This window comes from Neolamprologus brichardi, chromosome 22, assembly GCF_056152115.1.
Source record: "Neolamprologus brichardi isolate AB-2024 chromosome 22, ASM5615211v1, whole genome shotgun sequence".
In the NCBI taxonomy this organism is placed as follows: Eukaryota; Metazoa; Chordata; class Actinopteri; order Cichliformes; family Cichlidae; genus Neolamprologus; species Neolamprologus brichardi.
Genome location: NC_142124.1, coordinates 7647743 through 7666145, shown reverse-complemented (window position 1 = coordinate 7666145; position 18403 = coordinate 7647743). Strand labels below are relative to the sequence as shown.

The 18403-nt window shown below is 41.4% G+C and overlaps 1 protein-coding gene across 1 annotated transcript; it reads left to right on the top strand.

Annotated features, from left to right (window-relative positions):
- Positions 1-605: 605 nt before the first annotated feature.
- Positions 606-4690, top strand: ndufs5 (NADH:ubiquinone oxidoreductase subunit S5). The gene is made up of 3 exons (XM_006794436.3): positions 606-720; positions 2241-2460; positions 4478-4690. Exons 2-3 carry the CDS (start codon positions 2245-2247, stop codon positions 4580-4582), a joined length of 321 nt encoding a protein of 106 aa, XP_006794499.1. The 5' UTR covers positions 606-720; positions 2241-2244; the 3' UTR covers positions 4583-4690.
- The last annotated feature ends 13713 nt before the right edge of the window (positions 4691-18403 follow it).

Genomic DNA, 18403 nt, shown 5'->3' with positions numbered 1-18403 from the left:
CTGTTATATCTGTCTTCCTCTCATTCACAGACACATATGCTGTCTTGCTTCTAATGGCTTTCACTCTTCTTCTTCTCTCCAGAGCATGCCTCCACCTCTCCAGGCTTTCTTCTACCTGCTCCCTACTCTCAGTCCACGGAGCCTCCTGCCTGATCTCAGCTGTCAGCCTGTCCCTCACCACTGCAAACCAAAATCTCACCCCCACCTTGAACTCATCTGTTACTCTTACCGCTTATCTGACCACTGTCTCACTGTCCTCATTCACATCCTGCACCAGCCTCACATATTTCTCTGCCACTTCTTACTTCCTCATGCAGCTTCATTCTCTCTTGTAACCCTATCATATGCTCTATCTAGAGCCACAGAAAAACAGTGCAACTCCTCATAATCTTCTCTATAGTTCTCTTAAAAGCAACATTGCATTAGGATTATTATATCTTATTATACTTTATTTATACTTTAATATTATACATTATCAAAATCATCGAATTTATTCTGAAAATCGCTAAACCTTGGTGCTGCTTCAACACAGCTTTGTTAAATTGCTAAATAAAATGTAACTGTACTTTTGAGGCCACACCAGCAGATGGCGGTGGTGCAAAAGAAGGGCAGATGTGCTTCCACCCCAGTCGATCACTTTACGGCAGTGTTTTTGTTCAGCAACCGTAAAGCGGGGCGTGCAGAATCGGAGGAAGGTTAAAACGCCTTGAAGAAAACACGGTAAATACAAACATTTAACGAGAAATAGCGACACGTAAACAAGCTGTGGACGTGTTTGCTACACCGCAGATTTTAAATGAAGTTTGAAAATTGCGTCAGTGAGCAAATACTGTGAAATAAACGCGGTCTGTGATTAGCATGGCTGGCTGTCATTGAAGGGTGATTTCAGCAGCAGGTTATATTCACGTAATGTAACGGATTCATTTCCACAGCCATAACTACTTCATACATTTGTTAACTTTAATTACAGATACGAATATTTTCGTCTTTGTGTTTTTCCTGTAATGTTTACGACGGGCTGAGGGACTGTCTACTTTTAGCTGTTAGCAGACAGTTTGGCGTTTACTAAGAGTCCAGATTTTTTCCATGGCTCTGTGGAGATGTGAGGATGATTAGTCTGCTTGTAGTTATATTTTTAAGGTGGGCAGGGTGGAGTGGGTGAAGACGAGTGTCGGGGGTTGATTTGTGATAGAAAGAGCGAAGAGGAAAGTTTGCAAAATGTAGTGAGACCTGCTGTGTATGACTCGACGATGGTTGGTTTATCATAAAGACAGGTGGTCGAGTTGAAGATTAGAAATGAGTATATCAGAGGGACAGATCAGTTTGAGCAGTTTGGAGACAAAGTTAGAGAAGCAAGGCTAAGATGGTTTGGGCATGTGCAGAGAAGAGAGAGGGGATATGCTGTCTGAAGAATGTAGTAAAAGGAGGACATGTAGAGGGCTTGTATGAGAGAGAGACAGATGATCCAACAGCTGAAAGATGATGAAACACTATAAGTTAAATAGCCAGCTTTTTATTTTGTTGTTGATATAGAAATAAAATACTTAAATTACTGTCCTCCTTTAAACTGGGTAGTGCTGTCATAGTAGCAGATTTTTAAAGATAACTGTGGCCAAAAGAATCAAACATAAAAAATGTTGGGATTTAAAAATAAAATTTTTAAAATTTGTCCTTATTTTTATTCATTTTTCTGGGTTTTTTTCTGTTTTTGTGTTGTTGTTATTGTTGTTTTTTATAGTTTGGCTGAGAGAAGTTGAAGAGAAGGGGGATAATGTACAAAAGTATATGAAAAGGACTTTACAGGAGCTTGTTATTTACTATAGTTTATTCTTACATTTGATATGTAATTGTAAGTTTCATCACTAATACCACTAAATCACAACCCCCTGATTTAGGCAGAATTTAGGTTGATTTAGTTGAACTCGTTTTTTTATTGTATCACTTTGAGTTTTTGCTTTTTTTTTGCTTGCTATATTTAAAAACTCATGAATGCTTAGTTTTTATTAAAATCCTTACTTCTGCCTTTATAGATATAAAATACTGTAGATCCAAATACCTGTATACTTATACTGATATAAGCTATTCGGTGATTACAGTTACTGATATGTCTAGAGTTCAGTTAGACCAGCTTACAAATTCTAGTTTTAATTTGTTAAGTTTAATTTTAAATTAAAAGCATAAAATATGCCCTGTCCTGCCTCACTTTAATCTCTCTCGGTCCTGTGCCTCTCCTCGTTCAGCATCATGCCGTTCGTGGATCTGCAGTCGCGGCTTGGTATCAACTTGGACCGCTGGCTGTTGCTGCAGAGTGGAGAGCAGCCCAACAAGCGGGCGGCACGCTGCCACGCCTTCGAGAAGGAGTGGATTGAATGTTCTCATGGCATCGGGCAGACCCGTGCCAAGAAGGAGTGCCAGCTGGAGTTTGAGGACTTCTATGAGTGCATGCACAGGCAGAAGACGGTAATCTGACTCCTCATACTCTACTGCTTCTGTGCAAATTGTACTGGTTTAATTAACGGCTGCTGCATTATCAGAAATAACGATTAGATACTAAAGTAATCTAATTTTAGGGGATAGTTGAAAAAGCTAGAACCGTAAGTTATATCTAGTTCCATTAAGAGGATGAATCTTCTCTCAAACTGTTAAAAATTAACACATCACCTGAATCTCACCTCCTCCACACCACACTTGGCATGACAGCCCATGTGTTGTTGGACAGAGCACTTTCACTACAGTTTATCTTTATATTGGGGGGAAAAAATCAACGTGCTGTTAGTCAATTATGCTTGCTGTGATGTGGCCATCTGCTTTCTCATTATTTGTCTTCATTTTGACTCCTTTTGGAATATTAATATAAACCTCTGCGTAGGAGCAAAGACAGGAGATTGTCATTCATGCTTTCATTTCATCAAGACTGGACTGCTGTAATTCACTGTTTACATGTTTAAACAAAAACTCCCTGCAGCGTCTGCAGATTGTTCAAAATGCTGCAGCAAGACTTCTGACCGAAACATCGAAGTGACACCATTGCTAATACAGCTGCATTGGCTCCCCATCAAATTCAGGGTCAACTTCAAGATTCTGGTACTGACTTATAGAGCTCTTCATGGTCAAGCACGTTCCTACATCATTGAACTTCTACAGCACAGGTGTCGAACTCCAGGCCTCGAGGGCCGGTGTCCTGCAGGTCTTAGATGAGTCCTTGATCCAACACAGCTGATTTAAAGGCTAAATGACCTCCTCAACATGTCTTGAAGTTCTCCAGAGGCCTGGTAATGAACTAATCATTTGATTCAGGTGTGTTGACCCAGGGTGAGATCTAAAACCTGCAGGACACCGGCCATCGAGGCCTGGAGTTCGACACCCCTGTTCTACAGCCTTATGTTCCAAGCAGGTCTCTTAGGTCATGTGACCAGGGTCTACTTATCATTCATTATACAAAGTGGAGAGCTAAGGGAGACAGAGCTTTTGCCACTGTGGCTCCCAGACTGTGGAGCTCTCTCCCACTGAGCATAAGATCTGTGGACTCAGTAGCTTCTTTCAAAAAAACAACTAAAAACACATTTTTTTAGAATTGCATTTTGTTAACTGTTGTCTGTTTTGTTTTATACTTTGTTATCCTTGTGTGAAGCACTTTGTGATCTTTTATCTAGAAAGGTGCTATATAAATAAAGTTTTACTTACTTAATTCAACAAACCAGCCTATTTTGCCTGAGTATTTGACATGTTGGCATCTCTGTTAACCTTTGTGGCATTAAATGACTTGATTGTCATGCAATAATAAGAAAACTATTTAAAAAGTGAAAGAAAAACTAGCGTCCATTTCAAATCTGCAAAGTAATGTAGTTAAACTGAAGACAGCCTATCTGACAGAGTGGAGGAGTCAGCAGAAGACAGACTGACAGCTCTGGGTGGAAGTGCAGCAGCAGCACAAAGTTCAGACTCTCGCTCTTTGCTTGTTAGCCGTGTGTCATCATTTGAAAACATGATGGAGCGGGATGAAGTGCTGAGTCAAGATGCATGTCCGCTTCGGCCTCAAGGTTTCACGTCAGATTTGCTTCCACTGAGGACATGTTTTAAAGATTAACTGTGTGGCATCTTTATGCCAAATTTTAACATCAGCATTCATTAAAACAGGCCGTTTGAGAGGAATGCCTGCATCTCTGCTGAGTGCATGTGGACAGGAAGCTGCTGCTTTTACAGAACCGTGGTAGGGACTGTAGAGCCAATGGAGCTAAAGCCTGTGGTGTTTAACAGTGACACAAGGAGTAAAAGATGGTGGCAGAAGAACTATATTTTTTTACTTGTACCCCGCCTCTCGCCCTATGACAGCTGCGATAGGCTCCAGCGCCCCCCGTGACCCTGAAAAGGATAAGCGGAAGCGAATGGATGGATGGATGGATGGAAGGTGATGCAGAACACCCTTTATTTTGTATTCCTGTTATATCTCTCTCTCTTCTCCCCATCTTCCCTGCAGCACGAAAGGCTGTATGCCATCCGTCAGCAGCGCGACAAGCTGATTAAGGAGGGGAAATACACGCCGCCGAACCACCACACAGGCAAGGCTGAACAGACTCCATGAAGGAACATCCAGCTGTCCGCAGTTCTGTTCTTGTGTATAGCCAATCAGATATCTCTTATTTCCCATTCACCTGTACAAGTTTGCAAATAAATGTTATCACCCACTGTCGTCATCTTCTCATTTCCTGTTATCTTCCTTATAATATTCTGAAATTTACACTATATATAAGGGTGTTTGAGGAGATGGATTCATCTTATTTCTCATCTTAATTCATTTGCAGTTTTAAATGTATTGGCTCTATTTACAGGCTCTCAAAAATGTACAAACTCAGTACTTTGTAATAAGGAAAAAAACAGTAAACTGACACTGTTATGCATTCGCTTGATTTTAGCAAGATATTCAAATACAAACAAAACAACAGCAAACAAAAAAAGACTAGAATTTGAGGTACTGAGTATTTCTATTTTACACTAATAGAGCATCTATTATTACTATATGGAATAGCTCCTTTGCAAAACTCACACAAGCAAAGTGACTATTAAAAACGCATTGCGAGCTGGTTAAGATTAATGAAACAAGACTAAATGCTCCTAAAACATTTGAATGCAGCACTGTTTTTATTGTTGTAAAAATTACATAGCACATAAAACATAGCACTTGCAGTTCTGTGTTTGCAGTTTGGCTACGTAGAGGAGGTATATGATCTCTTCAATGACTTCCTGGTCTGCTCCCAGTTGAGCGTTCCTCAAAAACCTCCAGGAAGTTATCAGACTTAATGGTTTGAAATGTGCACGTATAACAGCTGGTTTACCCTTCATCTTTTGTTATTGTAATTTTCCAAAGTGCTCTGTGTGTTTAGCCCTTAAACCCTAATGTTGAGCTGAATATTGGTTAAATCAGAATTTAATGTTTGCATTAAAAGTCTGGCCTGTGAGTGATGCAGTGAGTAAACCAACAGTTGTTGAATTAATATCCTCACCACAGCTGCTTTATTGACTTCTATGAAATGATTTACTGCCCTTCCAGTTGTTGTAGTCAGCAGTCTGCTCTGCGGTGTCTTAATGTAAGTGCAAGTTAAAGTGAAGTCTATTTTCTTAACCCACTGACCTAATTTTAGTAAAGTGTGCTGTGGATCAGTGAGCGAGTGCTCCCGAGGGACAGCTCAACCACCCTGATGAGAGATGGATCTGAATGGATGCTCCCTGACATCCTTGAGTCAATAAGCAGCCTTTAAATCAGGCTGACGGGGTTAGGAGGCTTCATGAGCCACCACAAGATGGAGCAGGAGCACAGATAAAACACTCGGGTTCCTCAGATTTTACACCCAGGCACTTCTTCTTCAACCCACTCGCGTTTCATGGCTGCATTTATGGTAATTCTTTGTTTATTCGTCCTCTGGTTCTTTTATACATGCAGACTCCACCATGAGATTTAATTATATGCATCCCTGCAGCCACCAGTGAGAACACAGAGGTCAGATCCTCTGCAAAATTAATGGGGGGTCATGACATGGAGATGAGTTTATGCTATATTTGTATGTTTTATCGCACACTGATTCTCAGATTTGTTTACCAAAGCTGAGTGAGTTTAGTTTGCCAGTGATCTGCCTATATTCCTGACATCAGGTCTTGTTTTCAAGGTCATTTGAAGGTCAAACATGGTGGATTTTTTTCCTGCAACAGAAAGAAATGTGACTCGTCACAATGATTGCTTGATACCTTCTGTATCCCTCTATCTTTTTGTTTCAGCTAAGTCCCCAGAGTGTTAAAGTCTCACCAACCTCCTCTGAGGTTTTGACTGTTTGTCCTCACGTGTGGGTGACTGTTTTTCCATGAGGACTGAGTCACACACTCTGAAAGCAGCTGGTCCCACTGTTTTCCAGTTCAAATCCAGATTGGCTTTATTAAACTGGAAATTAAAGATAATCCCGCCTGCGCTGCAAAAGATTTCCAGAAATGATTTATGCTTCCGATTATCACAACATTCCAGCTGTGAACAAAGTTTTACACAATGTAACGATGATCAGTTCAGCATTGGTCAATAATTAACTGCAAGTGAAAAAATCTTGAGATCAGTGAACTTTACACTTTGTGTAGCTGGTGGTTCATGCGCTGATAAGAGATAAGAGAGAGATAATCCAGCTGTGCTTCTCCTTCTGTGACCGGGCTGATCAGCTGTGACGGAGGGAGGGTGAAAACTGGGATTATCCTGCAGCAGTGGCTGGACAACCCAACCTGCCATACATCCAGGTATTACAGTGGTACCGATTTAAACCAACGTCTTATCAGCCTGAGCGCCAAATACACTGATACCTTAAAAAACATAATTTTTACTCACTGCACTGAACACTACCACTACAGTTTGGTCAGTACGCTCCTTAATGAAACCCACATATATCACCCCACTTCAGACTTTAGCTTTTATCATCACATGCAACCTGACGGTCAGTTTAGTGAAAAGAGAAGATTGAAACAGAGCCCAGACCAGGGCGGTAAAAAGTTCCAGAGAGCAATTTAAAAAGAGAAGCAGTGTTTAACATGATCGAGAGCTGCATGAGAAGATGATCTTGAAAGGGAGGATGGTGACATTTAAATCAGGTGAAGACTAATTTGTTTTAGAGGCCTTTTCCTGGAGCCTTTTTGTGTTTTTCTGGAGGCAAACTGGAGCATGATACAACCCCAAATCAGTGAGCTAAAACACATGAAAATGCCACATGGGGCCAAAGTGATAACTGCATGAATCTGTGTTGATCTTCTGTGGTTTCATATTAGAGATACCTTCATATAGTCCTTTTTTTCTTTTATTTAATTAAATTATATATGTTTAGATACAGAGCTGTGAAGTCCGGTCTGTTCCAGGAGTCCAGTTTTCTCCTAAATGACCCCAGCGTCAGCTCAGACTGTGAAGGATCTCCTCCCAGAAGACTGGGAGCGGCACCCCAAACTCGCCCAATGCTTTCCACTGCGCTCCGTTCCTACAGCTGTAATCAATTGCTTTTTAAGATACTCCCTGCCTTCCTCCAGCTGTTTGGAGAAGGGAGAGGAGGGGTGGCGATGGTAGTACGGAGGGATTATAAAATCCCAGAATAATACGATCGCGTGTGGCGTAAAAGCGCGGACCAGATCAAGCGCTGCTTCTTTTACATAATCCCGAAATATGTGAATGGAGCAAATGCACCACCGTGAACGCCTGTGGTTTCCCTTTTCTCTAAGAGATTTAAGAGAAAGTGTGTGTGTGTGTGTGTCAGTGAATGTGTGTGCGCGCGTCTCGGTCCGGGTTTGGCGGTGCTGCTGAGCCACAGATGACGCAGGAGTACACCCGAAATCTCAATTTCCGCGACACTTACACATTCAGTAGTCATGGGTTAAGTATCGTAGCCGTGAAAACAGCCTATTTAACAGAAAAGAGAGATTGTGTGTGTGTGTGTGTGTGAAAGCGGAGAGGGAGAGGAGGGCTGGTGGGGGGTTGCTGAAGGCGAGAGGAGCAGAGAGAGAGAGAGAGAAGCAGAGACTGAGAGAGGGGGAAAGGAGGAGGAATAGGACAGCCATTACCATTCAGGATCACGTTGCCCGCTGTTCTCTCCAGCCTCATCCCACCGGCTGCGTGTCGGTTCGGTTTTGGAGCAAAAAAAACCTTGAATACAAAGCCGGAAAACATCCAAGCTTCCATCCACCCATCTACCCCCAGGAGGAGAGGGAGCAGCGGCGGCAGCATCCCCGGCCTCCCTCGCGCTGTGCTCGGATTCCAGGACCGCTGCTGCCCCGGGGAAGGTAAGCGGCTCCGGAGCTCGTGCAGGCAGGCAGCTCGTGTCTGTGCTTCACACTCTCTCGTGCGCGTTCAAACCATCGTGATCATGTGTTTTCACGAGCTGTCAGGCCCGCTGCTGTTATGGAGTGTTTACAGGGACAAAACACTGATGCTTATCAGCTCAAAACGGATCGCTGTTACTCACTTTAAAAGCTATTTACAGACATGTTCAATAAGAACTGCAGACCAATCATAACTTATGCACAGGTTATAATATATGGATGGAGTTGTTTTTTTTTCCCCCAGACTCAACGTGTTGCTCATTAGCTCTGCGTTTATTGGCGTGATGCACTGCAAGTTTTAGTAATCTCATACATCCGCCCTGTTTCTAAGCACACTGCTCATGATTTGTGTGCTGAAGGGCTGGGCTGGAAATAACCAGCGGACATTCACACTGAGATAGATATAGAGGGGGTTTCTGGGTCGTGAGAAGGCTGCCGTGGCTGTTTCTCCTAATGAGACACTCAGCAGCAGCAGTATGGAAGCAGCATTTAGTCAACAGTGCCAACCACAAATGGATAAATGTAATTAGTTGGTGTTATCCATCCAAGCAGTGGCCGTGTGTTGGACAAAGAGCTCCCTGCTTTCCAGCCTTTCAGTGCGCGCACACAGCGTTTGGGCTCCATGTCTGATGTCCATTCATGCAAACACATTCCCTCCTCACAATCAAAGGGAAAGACAGACAGAGAGAGAGCGAGGCAAGCGTGCAACGCTGGTGACACGAAACACCAGCTGCAGCTATATCTCTGTTATATGTGCACCAACACGCCCCGTGAGAGGCTGCCATTATTGATCCGTGCGATCCCTGCAGCCAATTACATCCAGAGACACCCCATCATCACCAGCAGCACCCCCATCTCTACCTGCTGCATGAATCCCAGTGGGCTCCATAACTGCAGGCTGTCTATCTGTCTGGAAAATACTCGATATAATGTGCAAGGTGCAGCCAGAGGGAGGGAAAAACAGGATTCAAGCAGGAGTCCCCTCCTGCCGTTCAGCACCAGATGGTCAAATATACATCTCCCGCTAGCCTTATGCTGGACATTCAGCTTTCAGACTACTACACTCCTAACACTCTCAAACCTTCATTTCCATTTAAATGGTCGTTTTAAATTGGTTTCTTCCATTTTTTCCTCTGCACACCTCCTTACTACTGCATGTTACAGTGCAGGAAAGCACCAACATGTCTGTGAGGATGGGGATAGAAGACAGGACTGTTATAGTGTGAGACGTGGTTGTTATTTAATTTGCAATGAATTGTGGACTGTCTGGTTTATTTCAATCAGATCATCCAATTTAGACTAACAGCAGTGGAAACTGTTGTTGCTTACTGTCATAAACAAGTGAAAAGTGGACATTATAGACGCCTAGAGCTCAAGGTGACACCTCCAGGTTTCCTGTTTTTGTACGTCCAGCAGTTGAAAGCCAAGAGATGCTCAATTTATAATGAAATAAAATAAAAACAAAAGACTAGTTAATCCATGCTGGAATATATAAATATATCTAAACTGCTCATTTTGATAAACTTAAAAACAAAAACAATAAAAGCAGCTAAATCTGAACATCTGAGACACTGGGAGCCAGCGGATGTTTGGATTTTTACTCATCTCTCCTTTTTTTTCTTTTTTTTTATAGCAAACATGTAGTTTCCACCGTGCTTCATTTGCTTCATTATAGGTTATGGCTTTGGTGTGGACACAAGTCATTTTTTTGGCTGATTATAACCTATCTTCTTTATTTTAAAAAGCCTGATAATGAGGGAAAATGAAGACTTTCCAAGCATATAGTATGATCCTTGCCTCATTTCACAGCTTTAAATCCTTCCTCTTCAAGTGGTTCTGGCTGTTATCAGGCTAGGATTACCTCCATTCGAGAACCAGTGGGCATGTTATCATTCATTTGGAGTGTGGTGTCCACCTGATGAATGAACTTCATTCACATTTTAGCTTTACTTTAGTCTCCGTCAGCTTCCGAGGATAAACATCCAACTATATTTTCCATCCTGTTCACTAGCTTGTTGCCAGTGTGATATTTTTATCTTGGGACTTGTTTGGGAACAAACTGACTTATCCATTTAGTCATTCAGCATTGTTTTTATGGTGCTGAAATCGTCCCTCTGCTCTTTGTGAAATTCACGACTGGCACCTCTTCTGTCTGTCTGTCTGTCTGTCTGGCCAAGACTCTCTGTGTTGATTTTCTTCTCCCTGCAGCTTTCTGGTCTGCAGAGAGCATTTTTACCATGAGTGAATAAAGGTGGAACAAAGCCAGACACACTAACATTACTTATCGCCACATCCTGGAGCAGTAAATATTGACGAGCGTATACAAGACAGGCATACGATGACAAACGATCAGGTCATTCAAATAAGAGATCCTGTTTCTTGTGTCATCCTTGCTCATCTATGCACATACTTTTCTTTCTTTTGTTTAGCTGTCCTTTTTTTTTTTCACTCTCATGTTGATGGACTCCAGTACACTCATGCCAAGCAGCTTTGTTGGCAGTCCAGTCCCATTTGTGTATTTCTGCATGCATACTTTCGTGTGAGTGTCTGCATGTGTATTAATGTATGTCTGTGTGTGCACGCGTGGGGGAGCTCAGTCTAGCCATTCATTTATCCAGTCAGTCAGTCGTTGGTGTGTTACTCATCATAGCTGGCAGCTGCAGTTTAAGGGGAGGCATTTCTCATTCATTCTCTGACTATTTACACTTTTAATAACTGACGTAAGGAACACGCTTTAGATATGCTTATTACATTTATGCACGGGAGGGAAAGAAGTTGCATCACTTACATTGTCCTACCTTTCTCCATTTTTTCTGACTTATCTTATTGAAATATGTCCTTTAGAAGACACGCAGCACAAGCGTGGAAGTGTTGAAATGCTACATCCTATAAGACAAAATGGGAAAAGGTTTTGCTTTGGAAACTATAGATATGGCTCTCCTTATTTCCCAGATTTTCACAGTGAGACGGTGATGCAACACAGATGTAAACATGCCCCTTTGCTAACCTTTTTTTAAACAAACATAAAATTTAAGCAGGTTTTTTTTTTAACAATAAATCTTATTTCTAGCATATGATATATTATCTTTGTTTTGTTTTCAGAAGCTTTACTGATTTTTAGATTCATTTGCATTTTACACAGAATCTCAGCTTTTTGGGCACAGGGTTGTACCCTTCAGCTCAGTGACATGCTAATCTTTCTTACTCAATATGTAATTTATCTATTTTATACACAAAGAAACAAAAACAAACAATAATCTTGTCTACCTTTATATGTTAAATACAGACATGGGAGCAAGTATCATCTTTTTATGCAATATTGTTTTTAAAAGCAAAAGAAAAATGAATTAAATTGACGTTTTGCAGTTAGTAATGTTAGCCGTTTTTCCTTATGCTAAGCTAATCACTGATTGCTGACTCTAGTTCTTTATTTAGCATATATTTCCAAACGTATATTGTTTATTTGTAATCTAATAAATGTAAGTATGATCTAAAGGGATTTAAGCCAACTTAAACTGGAAAACCATAAAACTAAAAGCATAAAATATGGCAGGTCCTTTTTCAATAAGCTAGACTAGTTAGCATTTAGCTTTTAAGTTGAGTATGTTTATCTGGGATTTTTTTCCCCCCTTTGACTGGATTTAGCAGCACCACATAAATCAGGTCAGTCAACCAAATAATAAATTCAATGTATTTAATTTTAATCATCAGAAATAGAAACAGTGGGTAAGCTAGCATTTGCTAAAGCTACTTGCATTACTGGATAAAGCTAATCAGTGCACCCTTATAAAAAGGAAATAGAAAAATATAGTTTGTATAAATGTGATTATATTAAACCACAGTATAAGACATGTACAGCTACCGGAAAAACTAAGCTTATCTCATAATCCAGCAGCTTGTAGAAGCAGCTTTAGTAGCAGTATCCTGTATGCCTTTGTCAGTATTTCATATTGTTGAGCTAAACTTGCTAAACTTTGTTCGTTTTCTTCACACTCTTTTATGCATAGCTCTCATAAGGTCCCACCACAGTATTTCTGGCTAAGGTCTGTACTTTCACTGCGTCATTGCTGTACTTTGATTCTAGATTCTAAAAAAATAACATATTTTATTTGTTAATTTTTTCACCAATTGGAGTGTCATTAACTCTAACATGCTAACTGAAGCCTGTAGAGTCTGAGATGTAGCTCTTAGTTTTTTACAGTTTCTCTGAGCATTACACGGTCTGACCTCAGGAGGAATTTGGTGGGACATCCACTCCTGGGAAGATTGTGATGTTGTGAATCACCTAACTGCTCCAGACCAGCACACTGTCAAAACATCTGCTTTTATAGAGGTGGCCAGGCTTACTGATAATCAGCTGTTTAAGTGCGTTTGATTAGTAGCACACCAGAGAGTGTACATTAGTCTTCACAATACTCAGCGTAGTCTGTGAAAGTTTTCATTTTTTTTACACATTTACTAGTGAAAACAACGATAAATATTTTTCGTACTTTTCCATAAGTGCAATCAAAGCAGTTTGAATGCTCTTTTTTTAATTTGTTGAATTTGTTTGTGTATATTTCGATGTCATTATAATATTTAGAATATATAGAATACAAAAATAGGTCAGGTTAAGGTAATAACTTAGTTTCAATCAACTACAGTTTGTAGTTTCTTTGTCAGACTTCATATCTCAGTCTATTTTGGGGGGTTGTTTCAGGTTTTACTGGGTTAGTTGGGAGCATGCAGGTTCCCAGATTTTGCAGGATGTACACAATGAGTCACATGTTAATCAGTTGTGTTTTCTTGTTTGGTGGCTTTATGTTAAGGTGTGTGTCAGGGATTGTTTTTGTCCAATGAGCATGAATGTCAGTGGAACTCTCATCAGTGGCTGTTACCATGCTGGAATGCCGCCCTGAAGAGACGAGAGTTTCACTGTCTGTCTGCAAATGTCTGGATTTCTCTCGCTCCTCAAATCTCGTTTCCTGTCTTCCCTCGTCGCTCTTTCTCACTCTACATCTCTGTCACAGTCTCTCTCTGTTTTATGTTACTTTTGTTTCCTGCAGCACACACACACACATTCAGACACACACACACGCTGCTGAGACTAAGCTGTGGGAACAGACCGTGTCCATGTAAATCCTGGCTGCGAGTTATAAATCAGGCCAGTCAACCATCCAGTACCTTTGTTTGGTTTGATTGAACTGCTACAGTCTGTCACAGGAAGAGGCCAAAAGCTCTGCGTGTATATATGTCCTATATATACAAATACGCCTGTATTACAATATTATTGTTTGATAGAAAACCTAAGCAACAGCAGTGTTGTTTAACCATTCAGTGCTTTTCTCCCTTTTGTAATTGGGATGTTTTTGACTTTAATCAAACCAGGCAAATAATTTAAAGACATTTATTCAGGCTCGAAGAACATTTGTGGGTCATTTCAGAGTCGCGTGATACCTCTTAGATCTATCAGTTAGTAGATTTGTGAAATTAATAACAAAAATCATCTAACAAATAGTTTCAATTTGGGGCACATTTTTATATTTATTGTCTAAAAATGTTTAACTGAAAGTCTAAAATCAAATCAAGAGGAACAGGGTTAGTTTTTATGAACCACAGTCATGTGTTGGTCAGTGCCTCACACCAAGAAGGTTGTGGGTTTGAACCCGCTGGCCTCTCTGTGTTTGGATTGCATGTTACTGGTCATTTGCTTTTTTTAAAATCATAATTAATGGGATATAATAAGTTTAATAGGAAGGAGGAAAGGCCCAAGGGCACAGAGGCAGAAATGCAGAGGAATGGATGTTCCTGCAGGGATTTGGAGCAGATTACCCAGAGCTGAGTGCAGTGACAGGGACTCATCACTGACCTGTGCTTCTCATGGAGTGATGACTCATAGACCAGTGATTAATGACAGCAACAATCATGGCAGCACATCCCCTGAGTACCTTGGACTGAAGGTACTGATTAGAATTGTGGTGAGCGGAGGTTAAAGGTCACTGTCACTTTACAAAAAAACTCAATATTTAACCATAAATCACACATTTCTCCAATAATTCTAACAGACTGTACACAAATGTCTCACTGGAAAAAATCTGAAGTGATATTTATTTCTAAAAGTTCAATAGTTATCTTTACCATGACGAAATAATACAACATAAAACTCTGACTTTTATTAAGAAGTGCCAATTGTGAGCATGTTTGGTCAGATATTAAATTGGTGACTCAAATCTTTTCTGGCCGCCTATTAAATTCCTTCAAAATCTTCCATATAAATAGATATGTGAGTGTGAACAGGAAGAGAGGCAACCTGTAACTTCACTGGTTGGTTAAGGTGTACACCTGAAAGGTGGTAATTCTTCTGTAGACATGAAGCAAAGATTAAACAGTTGGTGTGTCAGAAAGCAATGATTAAATTAAGCACTTTTGAGAAACTAGGGCTCAAATTAAGTATATATTTTAAAGTGTAATGGCTGGAATTCACCAAACTGTGTGTGTGCTTTTGTTTGATGGTCTTATTGAGGAAAGCTGTGTCTGTGAGTAAAAACGCCTTGGTGAGGGTCTCATCACAGAAGGAGTGAGCTCGCTCTTGCTCGCGTTTCTCCTCCTGGTAGTTTCTTTTTCTTCAAAGTTCTCATTCTGTCTTCACGGAGCTGTAATGACACGGTGCGGCTTTGAAGCCTCAGTTCTGGCTCTATTTATAAAACCGCTTGTTGCAGTGGCACTGACTCACTGTCAGAAAGCGGCAGGGAACCAGACTTACACACACAGCTATACACCAGTGAGGTCGCTGAGAATTCTGGGAAGGCATTTAACCTCTTCCTCGCGGCGTTGCTGGGGAGACGGAGGGATTCAGGAAGTGGGGTTTTGCCAGCGGTTTAGCCAGAGGCCAGTCAGCGGAGGTGGAGGAGGAGGATTTTTGGCAGCAGCGGAGCAGATGGAAATCTCAGCCGTTGTGTTGGACTCACACGTCGTCCAGTGAATCATTCCCACTCTGTGACCACCTCTCAGGTCTTTCCACAGTGTAGTCTGCTACAGCATGGAGGGGGTAAACACAGATCTACTGTGACGAAGTCTTTGGCAGCAAGCAGAAGTTATTCAGCGACAATCTGCAACACTTTGAGGGTTAAGCCGATTGTTTGCTGAGGAGAATTTCTCATTTCTCAGAGGTCGCAGTGTTCGCTTTTAGCTCTGTCGGTGGATGAACTGTAAAACAAACAGTATCCCCGTCTAGTGAAGTTGGCGGGCTTTTGAAAACAAGGAAATAAAAGTAATATGTCATCTCTAATTATTTAAAGATTATAACTTATTCTACTCTTGTTTAAAATCATCAAAATATCCCCTGATAAACACTGACATAAACAAGAAAAACACAATTTATTTGTGCATTCAAAAACAACAGCTCTGCCATAATTTATAGTTTGTGCTGAGTCCACTTTATAGTTACTGCTGAGGTCAAAGTCTGCATATTTTACCCACTGCACTGATTTAAATGGGGAGGAAATGTCATAAATGATGACGTTAATCGAGGCTGAATTCCATTTAGCTGCTTAGTTTCAGGGTTCTGCTTTCACGCAGAGTCCACAGACTCATTTGATTAGAACAAAGCAGCTGTTAGTGCTGCTAATAACACCTGTACTTTTATGTACTTTTTCACAATAACAAGCTAGCATCCTGCTGCTCGCTCATGCATTCAGCTGCATTTGATATTATTGTCCCCCATTTTTAAACCTCAGCATAGAACTGCCGGGACTCCCTGTGGAGCTGAAATATAAGAGCTGATATAAGGCAATTCATTCTCTCAGAATAGAGGTGCTGAGTTTAGAGTTATTGATGTATTGATCCTGAGATGGACGGATCAGTTCATCAGGTCTCCAGAGTCCTACAAACACACACACACTTCCTTCTTGTGTGTATGACGCCTGCAGCCCCTAATTCGCTTTAGAGAGGTAGGTTAAAGAGTGGAGATGAGCAACAGATAGAAGTGCAGAAACGTGAGACGGTATAAGGAGTGAAAGCCAGACGAAGACAAAGGAAAAACCTCTCTTCTGTCTTCCTGCATATTGACTCTTCTTTAAAAATAGAAACGCTACTCAGACTTTTAAATCTCATCTCGCTGCTCCTTTTTCATCACTGCCTCTGCTCAGCCTGCTGAACTGTTTCCCATCCCCCCACCTCAGCTCCGAGATTACTTTCTTCCATCACACCTGGAATCTTCCATATATCTATAAAAACTGGTGTGTGTCCAAACTGGAGCAGTTACACCAGCTTCTATCTCTTTTTATGTCTTAAAAGTTTGCATGATCTTTGTGTTTGTCCAGGGGCTCTAAATGTAGCTGTAACCTTACAGCTCAGCTGAGGGAGGACAGCGTCAGTGTTTATGCTGTCAGGAGCATGACCCCCCCTCATCACGGATAGATGCTTCAGCGCTGTGATGTAGCTGGCAGTCTAATTCAGCCAAAGGGAAACAGTGTGAGTCTGCTCACGACAAGCTTGCAGACTTGTTTGTGCGATCTGGTTGTGATTTTTGGAAAGAAATATCACTGTGGAGTTTATCAAAAGTTTGAGCACCACGAAGCGAGTGTCATTGAGTTCCACTGTAATCAGGAAAACGCAGACATCTCTATACCTGATATGTCCAAAACTGGGCAACTTACACTGAAACTATCTCTAAGATAGAGGAAAAATATAAATAAATAACATTTTGGAATGAGTTCCCATTTGAGCAATTTGTCAGTGCACCCACAACTTTGAAGAAAAGTGTGTTTTTAAAAAGCTTGAAAGATGGTTTTTTTTAAATAATAAATGTTGCAAAAATGTCATGTGGGGTAAAGAAATCCACAAAATGTACAAAATTTCAAAGCTTTTTCAGTAATGTAGGAACATGGACCACATCTATTTTAGAAGCATCCATCCGAGAGGTGATGTACAGGTCAACAGTGTTAGGACTGTGATTGGATAACTACATCTATGGCCAGTTTAGACTTACCAGTTAATGTCACATGATGCCATCTTTGGCCTCTGAGAGGAAGCCAGAGTGCTGAGACCCATGCAGGCACAGGGAGAACATGTAAACACATAGAAAAGCATCAGCTAATCACAAGGTTTGAACACAGATCCTTCTTGCTGTGAGGCACAGTTCAAACCACCGCGCCTCCGTGTTGCAGAAGCAGTCTGTGCATTATTTATGTGTCGGTCCAAGCACATAAATAGCGATTTAAGAGGGTGAAGCAAGTGGTCCGCTTTATGCATTCTGATCAACTGAAGCTAAGGATGAAATTTCATCTGTGTCTCAAAGTTACATCTTTCATGTTTTGTTTATTCGCCTCAGACGTTTCCAGTGCGATGTGTGTCGTCTTCTTCTCTGAGCCGCTGTTTCGCTTCCATCCAGCTGTCGCTGCACATCTGCAGCTTCCTGAACACTGAAGCTATCATCTGGACACAATGATTAGTTTAACCCAGTTCATTCTCCTTCCTCATTTCTCTCATCCGTCTTGCTACATTACTACTGTTGTTATGTTACAACTTTGCATCATTCATGACCCCTGCGTGATCACACTTTAAGCAAGCAATAAATTATCGAGTGTTTCCACGTTGGCCTTCTTTTCTGACCTCTTTTCTCTTCCCACCCTTCCCACATCCCTTTTTCCTCCTACCATCCTTCCTCCCCTTCCTTCTCCTCCTTGCAGCCCTAAGCAGAGATGGAGTCTTCGGATGATGATACTCTGAGTGAGCGCTCCTGCGTCAGCGAGCCGTCATTCCGTAGCGAGCGTTCAGGGGGGTCGTTATCCCCGTGTACATCAGGACTTGTGGGCCCACCGGGAGACACTTTGCCATGGAACCTGTCCAAACATGAGAGGAAGAAGAGGAAGAGCCAAGATTCAGTGTTGGACCCAGCAGAGAGGGCGGTGGTTCGGGTCGCAGGTGAGTTGATAAATGTAATACTTTATCTTTCTGCCTTCGAGCAACACTCAAGGGAAGCTTCCAGGAGATGGTGAAGAGGCAGAATTTTGCAGATTGACCGCTATAAAAGCAGAGTGGGGCTTTCAGGCACAACTTTACCTGCTTTCATGAAGGAGGGAGACTATTCAGA